Genomic DNA, 27,061 nt, shown 5'->3' with positions numbered 1-27,061 from the left:
TTAGGACTGAAAAATGTAATTCTGAAATTTAAAAATGTTAAGTCTTTTTTCCCTTATGAAGACTGCAACTACAAAGATACATAGGCTCTCCTTCTCTTTTCTAAGAAATTTAAATATAACTCGCTGTACACATTTGGGCCATATGAGACCACACATTCAACTCCACCCAAAAAATACAAACCACTAGTATGAGCTTTTAGGGAAGTATCAGCACTGCATAGTGAGTGCAATAAAGGGAGAGTCCATAACAAAACAAAAGTAACTCATCCTGATCATTACCTGAAATTAAAGTTTTCCCTTACTATAAACTAATAATTTGCTTTACATTTGGATTTAGCAAACTCAGTGCAACTTCTAGAACTACGTATAACTTCAAAAGTACAGTTAGTGAGTTTTTGTTTGGAGTGATGAAAAAGTTTTGGGACCAGATAGTGTTGCTGGTTACACAATATTGTGAATGTAATTAATGTCACCAAATTGTACACTTAAAAATGGTTAAAATGGCAAATTTTATGTTATGTATATTTTACCACAATAAAATATAAAAAAAAAAAAAATATATATATATATATATATCAAAAAAAAGTACAGTTAGCAAGCTGAAGATACATTTGGAATCATCATTAAACACTAACACATTCTTACAAACATAGTGTTTAGCACTAAGGTAAAAACAGATTTAAATTTATGACTTCGGAAAGCAGCATTCTAAAACAGATAACAATGTAGAATATGCAAATAATAAAACTATACAGCAGAATCAAGAAAATTATTTATAGAAAAATAAAAATCAGATATATAAATACTCTTAAGCATCCATTAGAGAGGCTATGCCGTGGTTGTCTGAGAGGTGAACCAGCGCACCCTCCCACCAGGACCAGTACCTTCCTGCTTCCCAGAGATCACTTCTGCCTGAGACTGTGAAAAGAGGAAGTCAAATTCCAGAGGTAAATCTTTCACTAGGTCAGCCAAGATGGCCAACTGCTTCCTGCAAGAAAGAACCAAAAATCCAAAAGTTAATCATTAAACTCTCTTCTCACAAGCAGCCTCAACTTGTCCTCCTACTTAGTCTTGTTATGACTTCACTGTTCACCTGTCTCGTCCACTTGCCACATCTGTTTCTTTTTGCAAACTCCTTTGATTTCAAAGGTTTAAACTGCCTCCAAAGTAACTGTCCCTCAGTATCTGCGAGGGATTGTTTCCAGGACCACCCCCTCACCATGGATACCAAAATCCTAGGATGCTCAAGTCCCTTATATAAAATGGCATAGTACATACATAAAACCTATGCACATCCTCCTGTATACCTTAAATCATCTCTAGATTACTTATAATACCTTATACAAGGTAAATGCTATATAGTTGTTAATGCTTACACTTAACAACACTTTCTCAGTCTTTGCAAGCTCAAACAAGAAGTGCTGGAGAGAGCAAGGATCTGTGAAATGGCAGGAGGCTAGAGCAGGGTATGCCTGCACATCACTTCATTCAAGTAGATTCAGCATAGTGCTTGGGCACTCAGCAAATTCAAGCTTTGCTTTTTGGAACTTTTTTTTTCCTTCCAATATTTTGAATCCGCAGATGTGGAACCCATGGATACGGAAGGCCAGCTGTGATAATCTTCCAGTAGAATGTTAGGTGTAGTTTCTAAAAAGTTCCTTGTTATACATATTAAACTCTTGTGGCAAGAATTTTACATGGGGAATGAGAGGGGCTGTTCTTCACTCCCTGCGGAACGTGCTTCTAAACTACCTACAGAGGAAGGCTTGCTGGTTTTGGCAACGGTGTAGGGAGGAACAGGCACCAAAATACATTGTTGTTTGGAATCTAAATTACTGGTATACCTTTCTAAAGGACAATCAGGTACTACGGATCCAAGTATTACATATATTTAACCTTTGACCCAGCTATTACACTTTTAGAAATTTATTCCAAGGAAATCATCAGACCAGAATACAAAAGAGGAAGAATACTGCGGTATGATTTATAACAATGAAAAACTGGAAATAACTTAAGTGTACATCAGTAGGGCTTCGTTAAATAATTTATGGTACATCCATACAACGTAATATTATGCAGATGTTAAAAGAAATGAAGTGAGTTTATATGTACATGTACTGGCATGGAAAGATATCCAATATCCTTTGTTGAGTTTTAATAGGTTACAAAACAATACATATTTATTTTAAAAAAACTTTTCATGTACTGCACAGGGATAAGATAGAACTGTTAGTTTCTAAAATTCAATACTGTTTCTTCATTTAAAAAACATTCTGTTAGGGTGATGAAAAAATTTGAAAACAGATGGTGGTGATGGTTGCACAACATGATGAATGTAATTAATGTCACTAAATTATACATGTAAAAAATGTTGAAATGGTAAATGTTTTATTACATATATACTCACCACAATAAAAAAAAATAACTGCCATTACAATAATGGCAAAATGCTGATAACTGTTGAAGCTGGGTGATGGGTAAATGGGAATTCATTACACTGTTGTCTCTTTTACATACATCTGAAATTTCCCATAATAACAAATTTTTTTTTTTTTTAAATACCACCTTGTATTACCTTTGTAATATTTTTAAGGGTTTTTCCATTACAAAATAAAAGGGAGGTAGTACAAATTCTGTTAGTCTAAGTCTTTGGCAAAGAAATAAGACCTAGTACTGATTCCAACCTAGTTTGAATATTGTTCACAAATGCTAATAAATTAGTAAAGAGCATTAATCATACAAAACAGGTTCCTGCAGTACTAGTCATACTTATGACAACAATTAGGTTGGCCTTAGAGGTAGCAATGATTTCATAAACCTAGAACAGATCCATGGAGGGTAATCAGAAAACAAAAGAGAAGAAAAGGCAAGTTTCTTAAAATTTTAAGTAAATATTTAAATTCAGAGCTTCCACTCCGACAGCAAACATCTTAGAAAAATGGAGTGGAGACACATAGTGGGTTTTGTTTGGATGGAAATTTCTTTGACAAACAGAGGCAATGCTGAGCAGTGCCAGGATATGAGGCAATCTTCTCCTTGGCTCCAGACAGACAAAATGTGGCCAGACCATCAACCAGGTTCTCCACCCAGCCCTGATGGTTGGCTCTGCCTTTTTGACCTCCAAGTCAGCTTTTTCTATCGACCTCTTCGTCTTCCTTGGTTGTAAGACTCAGGCCATTCACAGACTTTGTGATGTGGCACCACCTGTGTTACCTTTACTCTTCCTAGTGTTTCTAGAAATTTGTGAATATTACTTATGTCAAAAACAAAAAATGCTAGATTGCATGATTATAATTTCTACAATCTGTAGAAATTGCATATAGATGTACACAGAGAAGGGAATGTGACAAAATGAAAACAGTTTTGATAGGACAGTAGGAGTATAGTGGGTTTTTTCCTTGTTTGTTTTATAAGATTTCCTTTAATGATGTAAAGTTGCTATTATACCCTTTTAAAGTTTCGTTCTAAAAATAAGCAAAAACAAAACAAAATTTTGAAAAACACCAACATGTATGGGAATGTAAACAAGGGGCTAGAAGGCTCTCATGTTGACAAATGGCTATATAAAATAATCTGCTTCTCAACAGTAAACCAGACAGAACCCAGTAACTGTGTGTCTAAACAGAGTGAAAGAAGTCCATTTAAAGCACTGACATACGTTGTCTGACTTTTTGCAAGAAGCATGGAGGCCTACATGTATGGCTGAAGTTTTTGTTGTTTTCAGGACAGGAAGGCCAAGTATACAAAGTTAAACCATGGAAAAGATAACTGTTATTTACCAAGGAAAAATACTGACGCTAATAAAAAATACCTGCTGTGTTATTGGTGTTTAGAGTCTACCAATATTTCAGGGGGATGAACCCTAGAGTTAAGTGAGCCCACCTATCCTATGCCCATAATAAGTGCAGAGGGGTTGACGAAGTATCAAACGGGAGAAATCACAAACAAGGAGAGGTCTAACCTAAGTACAGCCTCCTCCTCCTCCTCCTCTTCCAGTGGAGGAAGAAGGATCAGGAGGCAAGATGCCAGGCTGAACTGCCAAGGCCAAATAAAAAAGACTTAACTGGCTGGAGCTGAGAAAACTGGTCTAAAGCAATGGAGACCGAGCTTTGCAGTAGCCTTCCAAACAGCAGCAAAGGAGAGGAACTCACCAACTATCACCAGGCACCCAGGCAAAGTTACAAAGAAAGCAATGTTTCTACCAGAGCCCTCCTACTAGTCCCTACGTACCCAATCCTTCAGGCAAACCTCCTGTAATTATGCTTCCCCTCTAGAACCAAATTTATCACCATCATCACTGATCCCAACCCTCGATAAAAATTAAGAATCACTACAGCCATCTCAGACGCTGACCCCAAAGAAGCTAATGGCATGACGGTGTGAAGGACTGACTGGTGTAATGCTTGGGTACAGGAATAGCTCTGCTCTATTTTTGATCTAGGAGTCTTTTGGTGCGACCTATCAACACCGTGTGGTAGACCCACTCCCAGCTTCAGATCAGGAAACCACAAAGGAAGATGCAGTGAATTGGCCTTTCAACTCCTGCACCATCCTTTTTCATGTGTTTCTCTGACTCTGCATATCTCACCTCTCGGGCAGAAGTCTCATGCCTGCTGTACATAGGATGTAAAGGGGGGTCTCTTTGTGCTTCTTCACAGGCACATGAGCAGCAGCAAAGCTCAGGAGAGGACGAAGGTAATCACTAGCATGTTCTGGAGTGTCTGCCATTGCAGAGATTCCTTAAGTAAAATAAAATACTTTCTTTAAAAAGCAGATCACATAGACTAAGAAGACTCATACCCTGTAAGGTTCTGCTCAAGGTCCTAAACACTTATTTACTTGAGAGGAGGGGGGCAGCAAGAAATGACATATCCCTCCCATTACCCAGAATCTCAAGAAGAAAAGGGTAGATTTCTTTCCTCCTCTTCTTTTCTTTCCTCTCTCATACCTTTAGCAGATAAAAGAGATCAACAAGAATCTGATTAATACCTGGCTTGATTTTTTTAACCACTGGTTGGCTGTTGCGGTCTCTCATCTGTTTGATGTCCAGCAAGTCATGGGGGTTCCCATTATGTCTTGGCCAGAAATAAACAAAAATCCGGGAGCCACTGCTGCCACAGTCCACAACAAGTCCATAATTCAGATTTGGATCTTCAGTGTCAGTAGCTTCCAGATCCCCTACTCGCGCCAAATACCTAAGCCGAGCAAAAAGAAATCAGCATTATTCAGCTAGGCCCATGAAAGGCCCCACCACTTAATCTACTTGTTCGTGAGTCTTTACTAAGAGCCAGCATGGGCCAGGCATATGGGAACTCATGTCCCAATGCAGGAATGAAACAATATTGACCATATTTACTGATGTATATGAGGCAACAGCTGGTTTGCTTGCCTAAAGGCCAATGAAATTAGATATCTAAAAGAATTCCCAATGTTTGTGGGGAGTTCTGAAAATGGCTGGGCTAGCAAATCTTTTACCAAGCACTAAAGAGCTGCTAGGCCCTAGGACACTAGTATTTTGTTTGGGGACCTTCTCAGATTCTCACTCCAAGGTATCTGGCTAACAGCAGGCTGATGAAACAAGTAAAGGTGTTGGTATCAAATACACCAAAGTTTGAGTCCCTTCTCCACCACTTTCTATGCTGTGTGACATTCAGCAAATTATTTAACTTCTCTCAGCCTATGTTTCCTCACCTGTAAAATAAGGATACTAATACTATCTACCCTCAGAGAGATAACATACGTAGAACAGTTAGCATAGTGCTGTGCTGCTCCTGTTACTGTTGCTGTTATTAGTATTACATGATAATTATTGGGTGAGAAAACAGTAGAAGTCTTTTGGGAGAAAAGAGCTGAAAGGTTCAGAAAGAAAGAGGTCTAGAAGTTGGTTAACTATTTTCGTGGGCTGAGGCTTTAATTAGTATTCAAGTTCCCTTAGAGCCTGAGGGTCAAAAAAGTACAAATACTGCTGACTCCTCCTCAAATGCTTCAGTGATAAACTAGAACCAAAAAAGATACCAAGACTCAGTGAGAATGACTTTTTAGCTTATTATACAGAAAAAGTAAAGCTCTTGATTAGTGATAGGAATATATACTGCATGGTAGACAGAAAAAAAAATTTGTTTTCTAAATTCTTTTAAATTTGAATAAGTACTACTATATATATTGAAGTAGTAATACGCGTCTGAATAAATCCCCTGAAAGCAATGCTGCAAACTTTTTCAAGTACCATGGCTATGTTCCCTTCCTTATACCTGCCCTACTTGTCCAACGCTATTTTTAGAGCATAACTCCTAGATCCCGAAGACCCTCACAAAGCACCCTTCAAAGCCAAGTTTCTTGAAGCCTGAGGCTTATACAATTTTGAGGGCCTTCTTTAATCCTTTTGTGAATCAATTATTTTCTGCTTTGAATTTTTTGTTGATACGATGTGATTTCATTAATATAAGCATGCTGAATCATTGAGTGTGTCTGAATTATTGGTAGTTAGTATGGATTTCTTTTTCTTACCCCCTCTCACAAGCCTATGTTAAGTGTCTAGCAGTACACATAAAGTAGTACTAATTTTATCCCAGAGTCCCCACCAGAGTCTATTGGTACATATGTATAACAAATAAAAATTTCCAAATTTCCATTTTTCCTACCAAAAATTCAGACACCTCATACAATACCCAGTAAAAACAATAACTTGCAGCACACGTCCATTTCTTTCAGTTTCAAACAGTCATAAAGGCCCCTGTCTTGCGGCAGCATGCACTATCAGTGGGGCAGCAGCTTCCCAATAAACCTTCAGAGGCAGAAAAAATACTTGGTCCCTAGAGGGACCCATGAGTGTGAAGGGTTAAAAAAGAAAAAGAATTCAAATTTACAAATACCAAAGGGATCCATGCAAATGAGGGGCGCTGAAGTGTAGGTATCATTAGCCTTAGGGCAAATCTACTTCCCATCAGAACAATAAGCCATGTGCAACCCCTGAGAACAATCTAGCCTATGTTTATTGGTGGTTTCACATCACTACACAGACCACAAAGTTCCTTACTATGGACAGAAAAGAAGCAAACTTGGTAACCAGGTATTGAAGAAAACATGTAGAAACTGTTTTGAAATTAAAAAAAAAAAAAAAAAAAAGCTGAGTAAATGGGCCTTTCCTGCTCTATAATACAAAACGCATTTTTAAAAAGGAGACAAACATACATTTAAACTTCAATATGATGCTGTACACTGCTGCATAGGGTAGAGTCAGGCAGAATTTTTTTCTGAATCTGAAATGGGAGTGAGTTGCGGGAAATGAAGCAGATGGTAAAAATCTGTACACACTAGAAAGCTGAGATTCTGCTTTACCACATACTTTCCCATTCTAATTAAATTACTGGGCTGAACCAGGCTCAGAATACACCAATCAACTGCTAGCAGCTCTCTTCTATCACATGGAAGCTGGGCAGAAGCCTGGGTTTAAGTTACGGAATTCTTGCAAATGTTGACCTGGCAAGAGGCCACAGACAAAAAAGAACTAGGCAAGCTAATCCACCCAGGCCAGTGCGACTTTTCATTACCTATCACAGCAATCTGTCTACTTCACACACTTCACAGATCTTTCTTTACTTCCCTTCCATGAAAACCATCCCCTTTACTTCTCTCTAACAAGATTCTGGATCCCATCCTCTCCTGCTCAATGAATGACTTTTCTCTAGTACACTGGCTCTCTAACCATTGAGCATCAAGGTCCTTTTATAGTCTCAAAAATTATTGGGCCCAAGGAGTTTCTGTTTACATTTAAGAGCTCGGCTGCTAACCAAAAGGTCAGTAGTTCGAATTCACCAGCCGCTCCTTGGAAACCCTAGAGGGCAGTTCTACTCTGTCCTATAGGGTCACTATGAGTTTAAATCAGCTCCACGGCAATGGGTTTGGTTTTTTGTTTGTTTGGTTGGTTTTTGGTTAGAAAATAAAACAGAAATTTAAAAACTTATTTATTAATTCATTTAGATATAACAATAAACTCACTGCATATTAACATAGTATATTTTTATTAAAAATCACTACATTTTCTAAAGCAAAAAGAATTAGTGAGAAGAGTGACATTGTTTTACAATTGTACAAATCTCTTTAGTGTCTGGAATAACAGAAGATAGGTATATTCTAATATCTGTTACCGCATGCAATCTATTAAGATATACTGTTTTGGTTAAAGTATATAAATAAAATCCAGCCTCATACAGACATGTAGTTGGAAAAGGGAGGAGTATTTGAATAGCCTTTTCAGATCATTGAGGATATTCTTCTTGGATACTACACTAAAACCTGACAAGTGGAGTTTCTCAAAGGTTAGTTGCAATCTGGAATCCAAAACCCTCTCTATGCACTTTTCATACTCTGGTACATTAAAACCTACTGGTCTATCTTGCACTTTGAATGGCTTTTACCCCTGAAAGATTCTGTGACACTGGATATTCCAACATTCTGATATTGGAAAAGATTGGCTCACTGAGTTATACAAATCTTCCTAACATTGATGTATTTCATTCTACGATAAAAAACAAAACACACACACAGACACACACACAGACACACACACACACACACACACACACACACACACACACACACACACACACTTGCTAATATCACCATCAATCTTATCAAAATTGTTTCAAATACTGGGAAGATATTAAATTCCCATGGACTGCCAAAAGAACGAACAAACCTGTCTTGGAAGAAGTACAGCCAGAACGCTCCTTAGAAGTGAGGATGGCAAGACTACATCTCACATACTTTGGACTTGTTATCAGAAGAGACCAGTCCCTAGAGAAGGACGTCATGCCTGGTAAAGTAGAGGGTCGGTGAAGAAGAGGAAGACCTTCGACGAGATGGACTGACACAGTGGCTGCAACAATAGGCTCAAACAGCAATGACTGTGAGGATGGTGTAGGGCTGGGCAGCGTTTCGTTCTGTTGTACATAGGGTCACTAGGACTCAGAACCTACTTGATGGCACCTAACAACAACATCAAACTCACAGTGGTAGATACGAGTTTTCCAAATGTCTAATTTTTGCCTGAAAGCTCAAGTTTTATCATTGGCAATAAATACTGACAGTTGTTTTCCTTGAAAGACTCACTCTGTTAATTTTCCACCAAAAAAAAAAAAAAAAATCTACAAAATACCCAAGTCTGAATACCATAGTTTGTCTGGCACCCATTCTTTCAAGAAAAATGGTGTTCCATGACAAAGGCAACTAGGTATAGCTCATAACTGAAACAACTGCCCGAGTGCCTTTCCTGGAGACAACCACCATACTTCAGTACGCAGCAGAAGTGCTTAATGCATATGTCCCATTTTGTCACATAGATTATTACAAAATATATTCTTTAACGAAACTGGACTTTTTTTTTTTTTTAACAATTGCAATTGTGTGGCAATGAAGACTACAACTACTAGTACGGTTTGGAGCCTCTATCTTGGTTTGTGCTGAGGCACTAGCAATTTTACTCACTATCTGCTTTTGCACCATCAGAGCAGATGTGAACACAGTAACAAAGGCAAATAATATTTTAGTGTTATTATGAAAATAGTTTTGACCTCACAGCCCCCCCAAAAAAATCTTGGGGATTCCCGAGGGTCACTAGACACTTTGAGAGCCACAGCTGAAATGCAAACTTCTTTTTCTCTCTAACATTCACCTGTTTCTCTACCTATTCCTTCCTCTTTGACATGCTTCCCAGTTCCTAAGAGGCCTCTATTCAACAATGCTAAGTCTTGTAGTGACACCCATCTCTTCCTTCTGATCTAAAATGTAGAGTGTCATTATTCCCTTTAAGCAGTTAGCTTATATTTCAGAATGAGCTCCTAAGACTTCTTTCATACTTGTTTGCTCCACTTTTTCATTTAGACTTTAAGTTTCTCAAGAGCTAGGACCTTATCTGCAGTGCCTCGATACTGTCAGCGTTCTTCATCTTTTTCTGCCCAAGACATGTATCAATCAATACTGACTGGTTTGGTCCTGGAGATCACAATGTGGAGCTGTTGGTTTGGTAATAACCCCTCCAAGTCTTTGTATAAAATACCAGTTGCCATCTAGTCAATTCCAACTCATAGAGACCCCATATGTTTCAGAGTAGAACTGCCCTCCATAGGGTTTCCATGGCTGTGACTTTTCAGAAGCAGATCACCAGGTCTTTCTTCCAAGGCACCTCTGGGGGAGTTCAACACCAACCTTTTGGTTAGTAGCCCAGCACTTAACCGTTTGTGCCACCCAGGAACATGTCTTTATATAGCTGTACTCAAAAATATCAACTGGTCTCCTTGAGAGTTTCAAAGGCTTTCCAAAGTTCCTGTCATCTTCCCTGGTTCCTGCCAAGATAAGCAACTTTATAGCTCTCATTTGGGTACTACTCAACTTTGCTTTCTCTTCTTTTAGAAGCCTCCACATGTGCATTGGCAGAAAAATGCCAAATGAGTTTAAAACACAAGAGAGGAAGATAAGATCAGATGGCGTTTACGTTATACTTCCCAGATGAGTCTTCGATCAACTGCTGCAGGCAGCAGAAAGTCTCAATTTTTCTCATCTTCTATATAAACAAGTAATTGAAGAACAGTTTTCTTCTCTGGGAAGTGACAGCATCACTTCTTTCTAGAACTCTGGTGTCTTAGGACCTAATCAGGCTTTTTGCCTTTTCAACTGCCTAAAGGTCTTACTCTGTCTAGGCTCCTAACACTGATGACAATTCTTCCCTAGATGCAGCCCTAGTCTTCGCCATCATGGTCAATTACTCACATTGCTGAACCCTCCTGTTTTGCTGATGCTGCACTAAGCCAATCCCTAAAAAGGATCTAACACCCAAGAGAAAAGGTCCGAAAGCTTTGGTATACCTCACATCTGTCTTCCTAGGAGAGGTCTGACTCCCCATCACACACACACACACACACACACACACACACACACACACACACACACACACAGAGAGAGAGAGAGAGAGAGAGGTCTGATTCCCCATCACACACATACACACACACACCCATACATCCTCTCTGTCTCTACTGGAGAAACATGATTTCCCTCTAGTCACTACTGTATCAGTGAAAATAAAGTTACCCATATATACATCACCCAAGGTAGAATTAGAAGACAGTGGCTTTTTGCTGCCATTATCCTGAAATCATTAACAGTATTAGAGCTGTAACTGACCAAACTATTACCTAGCTTGCAAAATCAACACTAATTATACCACTTCTAGAGTTCAAACAGAGCTCAGTGATGCACCAAAACTCAATTAGAGGGGCCTCCATCAGCATGGGGCTCCCAGCTCTTTGCTGAGTGACCTCATCATATTCTTCAACTCTGCTGAGTACTCAGAACCCAATGTAATTACAGACAAAGTGTGTGCATGACTAATGATAGCAATACACGCCCACAAAAGTATCTTGTAAGGTTATTGCTTACCACCAACAAGATTAATCGGAGCAGTCAGGAACATTTATAATTCACAGCCCTGCTTATAAACACTATAAACATAATTAAGGTCAAGTAAATGAATAAAAAGCCCTGGTGGCACAACAGTTAAGCACTCAGCTGCTAACCGAAAGGCTGGCGGTTCGAACCTACCCAGCAGCTTGGAGGGAGAAAGACAGATCTGCTTCTGTAAAGACTACAGCCAAGAAAACCCTATGAGAAAGTTCTACTCTGCCACATGGGGTCTCCATAAGTCAGAATGAACTCAACGGTACCCAACAACAGCAAGTGAATAAATGAATAAATATGAATAAATGCCTTCTATTTTACCAGCAAAAATCTCTGAATTGTTCTATTATTCACAAGAACCCTTCATTTTATTTTTACATCCCAAAGTTTATAATTTTTATTCTCACCAAAAGGAATCTCTTTTCGACTTGCTTTAAACATAACTGAAACTCGTAAGACCAGTAATCAGCTGATTGCTGACACAGAGTCTCTCAATCACAGCTGTTCCCAGATGGCAAAGAAACATGTAGGCACCAACATTTCAGTAGTCATAAAAGATATTCTTCAAAACGATAATTCATCCAGACAAAATTGTCTCCTCTAATGAAGACGGTAGGAGCTACCAAAAAGTGAATAATATTAAACATTAAGGTTACAAAAGAAATGTACTGAGTATGCAGAACACGTAAAGCAAGAACAGTTTACTAATGCTTGTCTTGTACAATATATATGTATACATGGTAAAAATTAATACTAAATCTTAACATTTTACCCAGCATCCAGGGCAGTGCCTAGAACATGGTAGACTGGTGCTGTCCAACAGAATGTTCTAATATGATGGAAATGTTTTATATCTGCACTGTCCAATAGAATAAACACTAACCAAACGTGGCCAATGAGCACTTGAAATGTGACTAGTGCAACAGAGGAACTAAATTTTAAATTTTTATTTAGTTAATTTAAACTTCAATAGCCACTTATGGCTAGTGCTACTGTACTGAATCGGGCAGTGTAGACACTCAACAAATACTTATGTGTATGTAACTAATCTAAAGGAATAGATGAATGAATAAATGAATGCAAAATATGTATTAAGCCTGAAGAAGTTGGAGCAGCATGTCTTATAATACATGGCACATGCCAGGTAATTAGTTAAGAGTATCTAACACACAAAGTCTTAAAAACAGCTCTGGATTCTATCTTTACTGATACCCCATAACTCTAAATTTACCTTTTCCCAAATTCTAGTTCTGATGCAAATCTCCTGCTTCTCCTTCCACAAGCAATATGAGTACATGTTCACAATAAAGAAAAAAAAAAAAAACTCTTCAAGTTTTGAAACTACAGAGGAAAACCCCTTACACAGGCTTCTAGAGTCCTGGGCCAGGACTCACCTCAGAAGTAATACGCTAATTTTCAGTAACGGTTGAAAAAAACTACAAATTAAAATATTTTTCAATACAGAAATGATTAAATGTAAATGGTTTTTAAATATTAACTACCTTCATACATAGTAAAACACAAAGACGCAAAGTGCAAGACAGATTATCATTTCTAATTAAAGCAATGCCTCATTTACTGAAAACACTAAAGAACGAATACAGTGTTCCTATGGGCACATTTTCCTGATCAAAGTCTTCCAAACTTGCTCAGATGAAGGCAGCTGTAAGTCAGTGTGTTCCGGCAGCATGGCACACTTTGTGCAATACCACAAAATACTGATATAATTTTATGATGTGAGTTAGGAACAATATTAAGTAGAAAAAAATGTTATATGTATAGTAATATAAAAATCACAACAAGCACTTGTCTTAAAAAAAAAGAAGGAAAAAAACTGTTGCACTAAAGTGACACATGTCTCCATTAATTCCCAATTATTTGCTTAATCATTTTATTATCAGCTAGTGCTCACTGGTACCTAAGGACTAGCAGCTGCATCACAGACACAAAAATTATGGAAGGAAATTTTCAAACGGTGATGATGATGCCTATAATCTTCAGTGTATATTTGTAGGGCAGAGAAGAGAATTAAAAAGAGAAAAAATCCTAATTATTTTATTCTAAGAACAAAACAGCTTAGTCTGGTTTATGTATTAAATTCCACAGGTGTACAGTTTGGAACCACTTTTCTAATAAAATGAATGTGACAAATCCTTATGGCATGGGAATCTTTTACATTTTTAACAAGTCTTTGAAATTTTATCTATTTATTGAAACATTTATTTACTTATGGAAATCTTTCTTAAAAGTCTTCCAGATTGCCCTGACTTTAATTAAAAAAGGAAGGGGAAGAGACTGACATTTGATTAGTATCCATTCTGTGCCAGGCAGTCCTACATGCTATATCTATTCTTCTAATCCTAATTACAAAACTGTCGTTGTTGTATGCTGTCGCGTTTATTGTGGCTTCCTAGGTTTCCTAGGTTGTAGTCTTTATAGGAGCAGATCATCAGGTCTTTTCTCTCATGGAGTCTCTGGTGGGTTCGAACTGCCGAGCTTTTGGTTAGCAGCTGAGTGCTTAACCTTTGTGCCACCAGGACTCCTTTAACGACAACACTACAAGACAGTATTTTTACCCCCACTTGACAGATAAAGAAAATGAGGCTCCAGGACTTTAAGAAACCTGTCTAAGATCACCTAGCTAGCAAATGATGGGGCTGATTAGCTCTAAAATTTATGCTCTTTCCCCTACAACACATCATCTTCCCAAGTAAATACAGCCTTAGAGCAACGATTCTCAACACAGGCTGCACTTAAGAATCATGAGAAGAGGTCTAATTATTTGCATTTTTTAAAGGTTCCCAAGTGATTCAGATACACAAAAGTTGAAAACTACTGATTTAAGGTCATCCCTAACACATATTACTAGACCATGTAATAATACAATTTTAACAATGTGTTTACCACTATGGAAATTTCTATAGAAATCTTTTGAGTTACTAAGTTTATTTTTAATAAACTTCCTCTCTCCTGCCTCACTGTCAAGATGCCAGATATTATTGACTAATGTCATCAGTGTACCCACATCAATTAACTGTCCCCTCTCCAACACCATTCTAATCAATTCTAATTTGTTGTGTTCTGAGACAAGAGAGAACCAATCTAATCAGAATAGCGTATAAAACTATACAAGCTCTGTGTGAGAGCCTATCTTATTAACAAATTACATGAGCATTTAGTAGATGAACTTAGTGATATCAAATTTGGTTACTTATAGGCCTCTTTTGGATTAATTTCTGATTCTTAACTTTGTGTCCAGCTCTTAACTGTATACAGTTCCTGATCTTTGTTCTAATTCTGCACAGCCGTATGTAAACTATTATCTCACTAGGGAGTAATCATTCACTGATGTCTGCTTCCCTAACTAGATTATGAGCTCTGGGTGTTCAAAAGGTATGTTATATTCATCTTTGTACCCTAATGCCTAGCACAGTATTATGCATATAGCAAGTTCTCAACAAATGTTTGCTTCCTAAATGACTCACGGAGGCTGCCATAAATGAAGTTTAATGATACATGATAACTTACGGCAATATGTACATAGCCTTTCATTAAATAACAATGAGCCCTAGGGTACCCAGCTGCTCAGCCAGAGCATTACAAGATGTTGGACTTTGGAAAGGTCACCACAACAGCACAGCATGTGTGTTATTTATCCCTTAGCTCTGCAGCTAAAAACGAAAAAAACCAAACCCACTACCGTCGAGTAGATTCCAACTCATAACAACCCTGTAGGAAAGAGCAGAACTGCCTCATAGAGTTTCCAAGGGGCAGCTGGTGGATTCGAACTGCCAGTCTTTAGGTTAGCAGCCAAGCTCTTAACCACTGTGCCACCAGGGCTCCCTGCAGCTAACTTGTTTCAATTAATTCAGTTTAATTGAACACTTATTTACTGGAGCTTAAGGAACTATCTGGTCACGACCTCTACAGAGCTTACATTCTAATAGTGTAGGCAAATCAAAACAATTTTCAAATAATAATTTCAAATGGAATAAGTGCTTCATTTTTCACATAAAGTAAAACAAGTATTGAGACCAAGAATAATGGTTGGGGGGTGGGGAGGGTTACATCTGAGATGAGGGTCAGGAAAGGCTTCTCTGAGAAAGTGACATTTAAGATGAGACCTAAAAGATAAAGAGGCAGCCTAGAGAAAAATGGAGAAGAGCTTTCCAGGCAGAGGGTACAGAGTATGCAAGGCCCTGAGCCAAGAATGAACTTGGTTTGAGGAGCTGAAGGAAGATCCATGTGGCTGGAGCATAGTGAGTAAGACAGAAAGTAGAAAAATTTAAAGGGGAGAGATGTGCCAAATAAGGTCAGGCTTTTCAGGCCAAGAGAAAGAATTTAGAACTTTCAAATACAGTGGAAAGCCATCAAAAGGTTTTAAGGGGAAACTAATGGAATTCCATTTTGATTTTTAGGATCATAAGAAACCGCCCCCACCCCACCCACTCCTGCCCCTGCATTCCCACACCCAATTTCCAAGTCCAGTTCACTCTACTTCCCACCTATCTCTCAAATGCATTTACTTCTCACCATCCTCACTGCTACCACCCAAGTTCTGGCCACCAGCTCTCTCAGTATAGTCTCATTAGTCTCCCTGCTTTCTCTTTTACTCCTCTCCAATTCACCAAAGTGAGCGTCCTTTAAAAAGCAAATCAGATCACATCACTCCTTAAAAACCTCTCAGTGCCTTCCTTCTGCCCTTAGGATAATGTTTAAACCCCCTAAAATGGCTTAAGAGGCCCAGCTGACCTACCTCTCCAGCCATATGGCTAACCAATCACCACCCCCCACCAACAGTCTTTAGCCTAGTCATATTAACATAAATGGAATTCCATAATTAGACCATGCTGTCTTTCCATTGGGAAACTGTTATCAGGTCTGTCAAAAAAATCCAAAAAAGCAACAAAGAAAGTCTTAAGTGAAGGATTTAGTTCTCCAAAGCTAAGAAGCTTGTTAAGGCCAATTGTTGATTATTGTGGTCATGCAGACAAGTGTTTCCTTTTCTGGAAAGAAGAGTAAAAATGTAAATGAATAGGGCTGCTAGATGTGAAAGGTTGGAAATATAAGCTTCTTGAGAAAAGTACCAAAGGTCCTGTATCCTGGGGCGTATTATCACCTGGCACATAGTTGGTGCTTGATAAGTATTTGAATGAATGATCAAAGTGAACAGAAAGTGAGAAATTCTGGGAACAGAACAACCCAGAGATATTAAGGGGAGTAGGCGTGTGTCCCAATTCTGACCAAAAAGAGTCAAGGAAAAGGTTATTGGGGGCTTCTGGACAGATTCTTCTTCATTCTCATAAGATAGCCACTGAAAGCCTGTTTCCTCTCTCCTACAGGGCATGAGTGAAGATGTGTGTGGCCCTGGTTGCTACTGGCTGTTATTCTGCAACCATGAAGAAAGATGATACTGTGGACAACACAGACAGAGACTCCTATCCTTCCAGCTAATGTTGAATTTCTGGGTTAACCAATTCTGAGGCCCCCTCTACCCTTGGACTTCTAATTATGTAAACCAATAAACTTTCTTATTGTTTACGTCAGTTTAACTATATTACTTGCAGACCAAACCCTTATAACTGATATAGATCTGAAAAATAATAAAGAAAAAAATCACTTTGAGAATATGAACACATGTCATCATTTAATTTTATAGCCTCATCAAAAACTAATCTCAAAAAAAAATAGCAAAATGAATCACTGTTAGAATATAGATTTTCTATGCATTGGTAAGACATTAAGAGTATATCAAATAATCCAGATGTACTTTCTGTGAAAAAAATGTATTCATCTTTCACTGGATGAAATTAATAGAAGATTAGGAACTACAGAAGAAAATACTAATGAACTGGAAGGCAAAATAGCATTAAATATCCAAAATGAAAAACACAGAGAAAAAAGCCTGGGGAAAAAAAATGAATAGAATATCAGTGACCTGTGGGAAAATTCCATGCAGTTAAAGATACATGTAATCAGAGTCCCCAAAGGAGAGGAAGGACAGAAAAAATATCTGAAGAAGTAACAGTGAAAAAATTTCCAAATTTGATGAAAACTTTAAGCCCACAGATTCAAGGAGCTCAACAAATCACAGGCACAAGAAACATGAAGAAAACTACATTTTATCACAATCAAATTGCTTAAAACCAGTGATAAAGAGAAAATCTTAACAGCAGCCAGAGCAAAAAAACATATTACATACAAAGGAACAAAAATAAAACTGAGAGAAAACTTCTCCCAAAGAATGCAAGCCAGTAATGTCATTGGATTGTACCTGCAGCAACTTGAAATAGTGGGTTTTTTGCTGTGTATATTCTCAACAACAAAAAAAATAAATTATTTTTTTAAAAAAAGAATGCAAGCAAGAAGACAGTGGAACAACATCTTTAAAGTAATGAAAGAAAAATACAATCAGTCTACATGTTCTATACTCAATGAAAATTTCTTTCAAAAAGGAAAGCAAACTACTTTTTCAGAAGTTGAAAGAATTTTCCAAAGAAGATATACAAATGGCCAATAAGCACATGAGAAGATGCTCAACATCACTAGCCATCAGGGAAATGCAAATCAAAACTACAATGAGATACCACTTCATGACAACACAGATGCCTATAACATAATAGAAAATAATAAGTACTGGGGAGAATGTAGAGAAATAAAAATCCTCGTGCACTACAGGTGAGGATGTAAAATAGTTCAGTCATTGTGGAAAATGGTTTGGCAATTCCTCAAACAGTTAAATACAGAATTACCATATGACACAGCAATTGCACTCCTAGGTATATACCTAAAAGAATTGAAAGCAGGGACTCAAACAGATACTTGTACACCAGTGTTCACTGCAGCATCACTCACAATAGCCAAAAGGTGGAAACCACTCAAGTGTCCATCAACACATTAGTGGATAAACAAAATGTGGTATACACATACAATGTACTAGTAGTCAACCATAAAGAGAAATGAAGTTCTCATACATGCTACAACATGGATGAATCTTGAAAACGTCCTGAGTGAAATAAGTCAGGCAAAAAAGGACAGAGATTATATAATCCCATTTATATGAAATATCTAGAATAGGCAAATGCATAAACAAAAAACAAAAACAAACCCATTGACAGCGAGTAGATTCTGACTCATAGCAACCCTACAGGACAGAGCAGAACTGCCCCATGCGGTTTCCAAGAAGCAGCTTGTGGATTTGAACTGCTGAACTTTTGCATAGATACAAAATTTTATTAGTGGTTACCAGGGGGGATGGGAGGTAGAAATGGGGAGGTATTGCTAGAGGGGTACTAAATTTCTGTAAGGGTGATGAAAAAATTTGAAAACAGATAGTGATGATGGTTGCACAACATGGTGAATGTAATTAATATCACTAAATTGTGCACATAAAAATGGTTGAAATGGTAAATGTTTTGTTATATGTATTTCACCAAAGTAAAACTAAAAAAGAAAAACTAAAAAAAAGAGAAAGATAAAAAAGACAAAGAACAGACGTGACAAATAGAAAACAAATAACAAGACAGTAGATTTAAACCTAAACATAATCATAAACTTAAATAATAATCACATTAAATGTAAATGATCTAAACACCCCAATTAAAAGGCAGAGATTGTCAGACTGGATACAAACAAGAGCCAACTACATGCTGTCAATAAGAAGCTCACTTTAAGAATAAAGATACAAACAGGTTAAAGAAAAAGGATGGGAAAAAATATATCACGCTAACACTAATTGGAAAAAAAAAAAGCTGGAGTAGCTATATGCTATATTAATATAAGACAAAGTAGATTTCAGAGCAAAGAATATAATTAGGGACAAAGAGGGTCATTTAATAATGATAAAAGGGTCAATTCATCAAGAGTACATAATAATCCTAAACATTTACACACCCAAAATGTCTCAGCCCACCAAACCAAGAACACAGAAAGATGCCTTTCACAGTTAAAATGAAGTATCAGCATTCTAAACCAAAACTGAATACTGCCAAAATGGGGCTTAAGATCTTCTTTATGTAATAAGCGGCATGTGATTTTACTAATGGAAAAAAAAAAAAAAAAAAAAAAACCTGCTGCTGTCAAGTCGATCCCAATTCATAGCAACCCTACAGGACAGAGTAGAACTGCCCCAGAGGGTTTCCAAGGAGCAGCTGGTAAATTCGAACTGCCAACCTTTTGGTTAGCAGTCATAACTCTTAACCACTTCGCCACCAGAGCTTCGTAGTAAAGATTTTAAAAGTTTATCAAAATATTTATTGACTTTACTACCAAAGCTGATCAAAGTGATCTAAAGCTGACTCACCTTTCATATTGCCTGTCTCGTGGCAATGAAATACCCCAACGTCGAAAGTCCATGATTAGCATAAGTAAAAGGAGACAGGATATAAAGAAGAGTCCCAGGAATGCCACTCGCTGACGAGGAAATGGACTCACTGTGGGCACAGTGAAGTACCAGGAGGCTGGGCAGAGGTAGGAAAAACTGATCCTGAAATAAGACAAACATCAGTAAGTTTGAAAAATGGTTTTTAAATTGGATAATAGTCCTTCCTAATAAAGGCAAAAATGCACACCAACAGAAACCTAAATATTCTTCTAGTCTCAAATTTTAGAAAAAGATCTGTATGTGTTCATGGTGCTTCCGCTATATAAATTAGAGAAGCCTTATCTACCTTTTCCAAAGTTTGCAATTTTGGGTGCAATTTAAAGGATTAATCTCAAGTTAATAAAAGAGTCTCAGTTTCCCTGGGCAACATCATAACACTCAAGAATCAGAGCAATTACAGCTTTGAAGAAACCCGACAGTCAGAAAATTTATTCAGCTGATTTTTTTAAAACAAATTAATAGGTAATATATACACACGGTAAAAAATAAATCAAACATTCAAAAGGGTATACAGTGAAAAGTGAATCTTCTGTCTTCATATCCCTCTCTCAGAGACAACCATTGTTACTCAGTTTCTATGTACTTTTTTAAGGATACTTTATGTATACACAAGCATAAACATCATATATAAGGAAATATATCTACACACGCAAGTGCGTGCGTGCGTGTCCATTCTTTTGGTTTAACACAAACGGTAGTCCACCCTACCTACTGTTCTGCATCTTGGTCCCTCTCCCCCCTCCCCCTACACACACATACACACTTACTCTATTTGACAACTGTCCCATATTGGTATACGTTGATACACATTAATTTTTTAAAAGCTTCAGAGTATCATAATGTATGGATTCAACTGTGAAGTTCACTTTCTGTATTGATTCAAAAGAATCTCAGTCTGTCTGCTTTCAAAATTCACTGCAAACAACTCTGTTTAACATCCTCAACGGGTACCAGCTGCCATGATTAGACTCTGACTCATGGCAACCCCATGTGCATCACAGTAGAACTGTGCTCCATAGGGTTTTCAATGGCTGATTTTCGAAAGCGGATCTTCCCAGGCACCTCTGGGTGGACTCTAATCTCCAACTTTTCAGTTAGCAGCACCCAAATCTCCAACCTTTCAGTCAGCTGCCAAGATTTTTGCACCAGCACCTAGCCTAACTCAGATGGAAATTTCAAAGAACATTACAATCTAGTACTTCCTGGGACTAAGGGAGCACCTACTCTCTCCAACACCTCAGGGTTATGGGCTGGAAACTAATATTGTACCTGCCTTCAAAAGAATACAGATTTGATCTTGGCATCCATCTGACCAGAATGCAAGGTCCAGGTGCAGCCCCAGGACAAACCTCACTTTAACAACCTCCCAGGATCCTCCAACCTGCCTGCCATCCCTCCCACTGAGCCCAACAGGGAGAAAAGTGTGCAGCCTTACCTAGCCATGGGTTCCCTTCAGTGGTCTCAACGCCTGTCACCTCCTTTTCCTTTTGCCCTGAGAATGTGGCCTCCTTGTCCCAGGCATCTCTTAAATCTGCAGCCTGGAAAGAGCTGGTTGGGTCTCAGTCTCACCTCCAGCAGTGCCCAAGAGACCAGACCTGCACAAGAAGGCCACGGCCTCTACCTTCTCTTCGGGCTCTCACTCCGGATCCGTCTGTTCTTGTTCCTCGGTCCCAGAGGACCTTAGTCCGGCTCCCTGGGGGCGGAGCGTCCTTGTGAGCCAGCTCTATTCTCGAGGAGCCGGTCGTCCCCAGGTGGTAGAGGCAGGGGTCCCCGTTTCTCCTCCCCGCCTCTCCCTGCCCTGCAGCCCTCCTCCGTCCACACTCACAGGATCGAGCGGCCCGTCGGCTCCCTCGGCACCGCTCGGCAGGTTCAGAAGCGGCTCCCTGTGGCCCCTTGCCCAGCCGGAAGGAGAGCCCGGGCGGGCTGCACCGCCACGTCCCCAAGGAAACCGCAGGGAGCCAATGACTGACAGGAGCCCGCGGAGACGGACCGCCCTCCACCCAGCGGGAGCCGCTGGCGAACCAACTCAGTCAGCCGCACGTCCGTCCGCCACTGTGGCCAATCCTCAAGAGCGCTGGGCCTCTAATGCCCGCCCCGGGATTTGAGCCACGTCCAATCCAGGAGGGCATCGTCCTGTGGCACCGCCTAGAGGGGCCGGCGGTGGGCGCCCAGGTGAGTGTACCCGCTGTTCTGAGCGGCGTCTGGGTGCTCTGCGTTCCTTGCCCCTCCCGAAGCGCGAGATCTCTGCTGGCTGCTTTCTCAGCGGCGGCTTCCAGGGCTGAGCAGCTGCAGTGGGTGGGTCTCGGAGGGTTAGCGACAGAAATGCATCCCCTGCCCACGACCTGTTAGAGGTTTTGTGCCCACCCACGCTCCCTGCCTCAAACCTTCCCTATTCCCTCCCAAACTGACGCCCCGGCCTCATTGCCTTGTCCTAGGAGAAAAAACATAAATTGGGAGCAATGACATCTACAACAAAACGCTTACATACATTCATTCATTCAACATTCACTGAATGTCTACGATATGTCAGACATTATGGGCTGCTGTGTCCCTGCCCGCCGGGACCTTACAGTAATACATACAAAGATAACGTTTCCTTAATGTTTTTATTCTTCTGTCCTTACACCAGCAGTTTCTCTCGTTTCCAAGAGGGAGCCACTTGGGATAGTCCAAGCTTTTTCCTACGTGGCAATCCACAACTGGCTCCTGCCGCATCTTCTGTCGCGCCCTGCCTCCCTCAGGCAACACACCATGTGGTTTCTGTCCTCTTAGGTTTGCCTCGTTCTGCCCTCCTGCCTTGAATAACCTTTCTCCGCCTATATATATATATACACACACCCATATATATGTATATATATGGGTGTGTGTATATGTATATAGATGTGTATATATATGTATATTGTTGTTGTTAGGTGCCGTTGAGTCGGTTCCGACTCATAGTGACCCTATAGGACAGAGTAGAACTGCCCCATAGGGTTTCCAAAGAGCGGCTGGTGGATTTGAACTGCAGACCTTTAGGTTAGCAGCCGAACTCTTAACCACTACACCACCAGAGCTCTATTATATGTATATGATATATATGTATATAATAGAGCTCTGGTGGCGCAATGGTTAAGAACTTGGCTGTTAACCAAAACGTCGGCAGCTCAATCCACCAGCCGCTCCTTGGAAACCCTATGGGGCAGTTCTACTCTGTCCTATAAGGTCACTATGCGTGGAAATGAACTCAATGGCAATGTGTGTATATACTTTTTATACATCTATATCTCTATATATGGAGCCCTAGTGGCGCAGTGGTTTAAGCGCTCAAAATGTGGCAGTTCGAATCCACCAGCGGTTCCCAGAGAAAGATGTGGCAGCCTGATTCCATGAAGATATGCAGCCTTGGAAATCCTCTGGGGTAGTTCTACTCTGTCCTATAGGGTCACTATGAGTAGAAATGAACTCGATGACAAGTTTTTGTTTTGTTTTGTTTTGTTTTTTGATTTATCTATCTACATAGTTTCACTTGTTGTTAGTTGCCGTGGAGTTGCTTTCCACTCATAGCGACCCCACTGCTCGGTCCTGTGGCATCCTCACAATGGTTGCTATGTTTTAGTCCCCCATCTGGTTGAGGGTCTTCCTCTTCACTTACCACACCTAATTACTGAGTTTCAATTGTATTTCTGTATCTATCTGCCCCATTAAATAGAATTCCTTGAGGGCAGGGTCATTCTGCTTGCACATATTCCCAATGCTGGGCACTGCCTGCCACATTAAACATAATAAATGTATGATAAATAATTGAATGAGTGAATGTAGAAATAAACAAAGACCACTGAAATGAGAACATTTGAGAGGCTATTTATTCAGACTTTGCTATGTAGCAAGGGAGTCAGCCACTATCACTTAAATTTGGCAAAGACCAAAAGGCTGTCAGGGGAGTAGGAAAGCTTAATGGTGGGGAAAAAGAGGAAGGTTTCATGAATAGTCTCATTTACCAACATGGGGAAGCTTGAGGCAGGACATCAGATGTGATTGGTTTTGGGGAATATGTTTGACTTTCTTTGGTTGGTCCTCAGCTGGAAGGCATGGGAGAGAAGGGCAAAAATAGGGAAGCTGGCAGTCCTTGACCAAGTCTTGACAATTCTGGGCTGGTTGTTGGTTCAGAGTTCTCTTGTCATATATGGTCTGGCCATTGTCCATTAGTGTATTCAGTCTCTCATAACTGTCGTTTTTCCCTGCCTCCATTACCCTGCCAATCTGGTTGAGCTTCCTAACTTGTCTTTTTCAATTTTTAGTTCTCCATTTTCTTCTCTGTCCCTCAATCCTCACTCTGCTTCAAGTGTTATATTTTATCCAGACCCCCAGAAAACACATTGAACAGAATCACTGCATAAAGTTAGGATTAATTTCAAAGTTATACAAATATCAGATCTTTTTATCATTCAAGAGCCCAGTTGACTGTTTGTTAGGTAGATGTGGAAAAATCTCTACTAATGCTTTGAAATCATTTGTTTTTCTATTTCTTCTCAATTTAGTTTTAGTAATCTGTGTATTTAAAGGATTGATCCCTTAATGGCACTGAACTGCTCATGTGAAGATTGCTGAAATGTCAAATGCTTTGTTACATATATATTTACCACACACACACAAAAAGAATTGATCCTTTCGATCAAAGTTTTCAAATCTATTGGCATAAAATTGTTTTTATTATCCCCCTATTATCCTTTTAATTTTAGTAGGGTCAGTGGTGATAGCAGCTCTTCCATTTCTGATATCGATAATTTTTATCTTTTCTTTCCTCCCTGATCATTGTAGCTAGAAGTTTATCAATATCATTTTCAAAGAATCAGCATTTAGTTTCATCAAATTCTCTACTGTTTTTCTATTTTCTATTTCATTGACTTCTGCCCTTATCTTTTACTTTTTAGCTTTAGATTTACCTTTTTTTTTAAAGCAGTAACTCCCCTACTCCTGCCCCTGGTAACCACTAATCTACTTTTGTCTCGATGCATTTGCCTATTCTAGATATTTCATATAAGTGGGATCATACAATATTTGTCCTTTTGTATCTGGCTTATTTCACTTAGCGTAATGTTTTCAAACCTCATCCATGTATGTCTCAGAACTTCATTTCTCTTTATGGCTGAATATTCCATTTTATGTATATGCCACATTTTGTTTATCCATTTATCTGTTGATGGACACATGGGTTGTTTCCATCTTTTGGCTATTATGAATAATGCTACTATGAACATTGGTGTACAAGTATCTGTTTGAGTCCCTGCTTTCAGTTCTTTTGGGTATATGCCTAGGAGTGGAATTGCTGGATCATATGGTAATCCTATGTTTAACGTTTTGAGGAACCATCAAACCATTTTCCATTACAGCTGCACCAGTTTACATTCTCATTGACAGTGTATGAGGGTTCTAATTTCTCCAAATTCTTGCCCCCCTCTTTTTTTCTCGTAATCGCCATCCTGTTGGGTGTGAAGTGGTATCTCATGGTTTTGATCTGCATTTCCCTAACGTCTAATTATGTTGAGCATAAATTTTCTTTTAAGGTTTCTTGAAGTTGCCTTCCAACTGCAGTTCTAAGTCTGCTGTTATTGTTAGTTGCCATCAGGTCAATTCTGACTCATGGCGAATCCATATGTACAGAGCAGAACTACTCCATAGGGTTTTCAAAGCCGTGACATTCTGGAAGCAGATCACCAGGCCTGTCATCCGAGGTGCCTCTGGGTGGGTACAAACTGCCAACCTTTCAGTTAGTAGCTGAATGCTTAACCGTTTGCACCACCCAGGGACTGCAGTTCTGAGTCTAGTCGATGTATATTTCAAACTCTAGTGTTCCACTAAATCGGCATTTTTGAGTAGAAATAGGATTCCTACCTACGTTTTAAATAATACTTAATTCATATGGTTTATAAACTATATTAATTTACAAATCAAAGGTGTATCGAAACATCCTCTAATTTACATTTCATAACTAACTATCATAAAACAGAAAAGAAACCTGCATTTTAATCCCAACAACTTCTTTCTTTGTAAAAGTTTCTTTATCCTTGTGGTTTGAACAATAGTTCCTTTAATAAGTCCGTATGACCTGTAGCATTTGTGAACCATGGTTCACACCGCTTATCTAATTAACAGCTCACAGGGCTGGGTTCTAAGGTTTCCAGTCAGCAAGGCCAAAAATAAAAGGGTTGAGACTATCTTCTATCTCATTTGCTGCAACTCAACATGTTGAAATAAATTGTAGAAACCCATATTCCAAAACAGATTTTTAACTGTTCTTTAAAGGCATGTGTACAATTACATTTGCAGTTTTCTCAAGACATTCCTGGTTCTACCTAGCCCTGAGCAAAATCAACCAAACCAGTCCCGTTAAGTCTCACTTTTCTGCGTTGCTTCATTTCTCTTCATCAATTCTCCTTCATTCCTCACTCCATCCTGTGCTAACCTCTAAAGGAGCCTAAGTAATGTGGTCTTCAAGTTTATTCATCTCTCTTCCTGTGCCTTTTAGACACCTCGTTGTCTAAAACCAAGCTCATTATCTCTCCAGTCTCACCTTACCCACCCAAACCTCCTCCATCCATATTCCCAACCTTGATGAAACATCCCATGACTCACCCTAGCAGAAACCTGAGAGTCATTCTAGAATTTCTTCACTCTACTTTCCCTATTCCATCCAATTGGTCACTGGGTATTCTAAATTCAAGTGCCCAAAATTCTAAATCCGCTCTAATATCTTCTGATATCAGGAATGGAAGAACTACTATCACTACTGATCCCACCAAAATTAAAAGGATAATAAGGGGATAATAAAAACAATTTTATGCCAATAGATTTGTAAACTTTAATCGAAAGGACTAATTCTTTTGTGTGTGTGTGTGCAGTGAATATATATGTAGCAAAATATTTGACATTCCAATAATCTTCACATGAACAATTCAGTGCCATTAAGGGACCAGTTCTTTACTTATTAAAAAAAAAAAAATTTAATTGTTTTAATACCTAGTAGCAGTTTGAGATGGCTGGCCTGCCTCCAAACCTATGCCCCATCTGAATGCTCCTCCACTCTGATATCACAGTCAAATGTAATCATGATGCTTCATGGTTTAAAATCTGTCAGTGGTTCCCCATCCCAATGAGATATAGTCCAAATTCCTTAGCATGGTGTGGCAGATCCTGCTGGCTCCCTACCCAAAAAACCAATCCTCCCTCTTCCTCCTTATTAACAGA

At 39.0% G+C, this 27,061-nt stretch overlaps 1 protein-coding gene across 1 annotated transcript in view; it reads right to left on the bottom strand.

Annotated features, from left to right (window-relative positions):
- Window positions 1–21,902, bottom strand: part of ENTPD7 (ectonucleoside triphosphate diphosphohydrolase 7) — a 39,005-nt gene extending 17,103 nt beyond the window's left edge. The window contains exons 1-7 of the mRNA XM_023740720.1: window positions 21,660–21,902; window positions 21,456–21,527; window positions 21,270–21,372; window positions 19,754–19,936; window positions 4,990–5,195; window positions 4,589–4,739; window positions 885–988 (exon numbers count right to left, since the gene is read on the bottom strand). Of these exons, the coding sequence (XP_023596488.1) occupies window positions 885–988; window positions 4,589–4,739; window positions 4,990–5,195; window positions 19,754–19,936; window positions 21,270–21,277 (652 nt within the window). The 5' untranslated portion in view covers window positions 21,278–21,372; window positions 21,456–21,527; window positions 21,660–21,902. The remainder of the gene's footprint in view (window positions 1–884; window positions 989–4,588; window positions 4,740–4,989; window positions 5,196–19,753; window positions 19,937–21,269; window positions 21,373–21,455; window positions 21,528–21,659) is intronic.
- Between the last annotated feature and the right edge of the window lie 5,159 nt (window positions 21,903–27,061).

Source organism: Trichechus manatus, unplaced genomic scaffold (assembly GCF_000243295.1).
Source record: "Trichechus manatus latirostris isolate Lorelei unplaced genomic scaffold, TriManLat1.0 scaffold00007, whole genome shotgun sequence".
Lineage (NCBI taxonomy): Eukaryota > Metazoa > Chordata > Mammalia > Sirenia > Trichechidae > Trichechus > Trichechus manatus.
The sequence above is the reverse complement of the archived record's forward strand: the minus strand, read 5'-3'. Positions and strand labels throughout refer to the sequence as shown.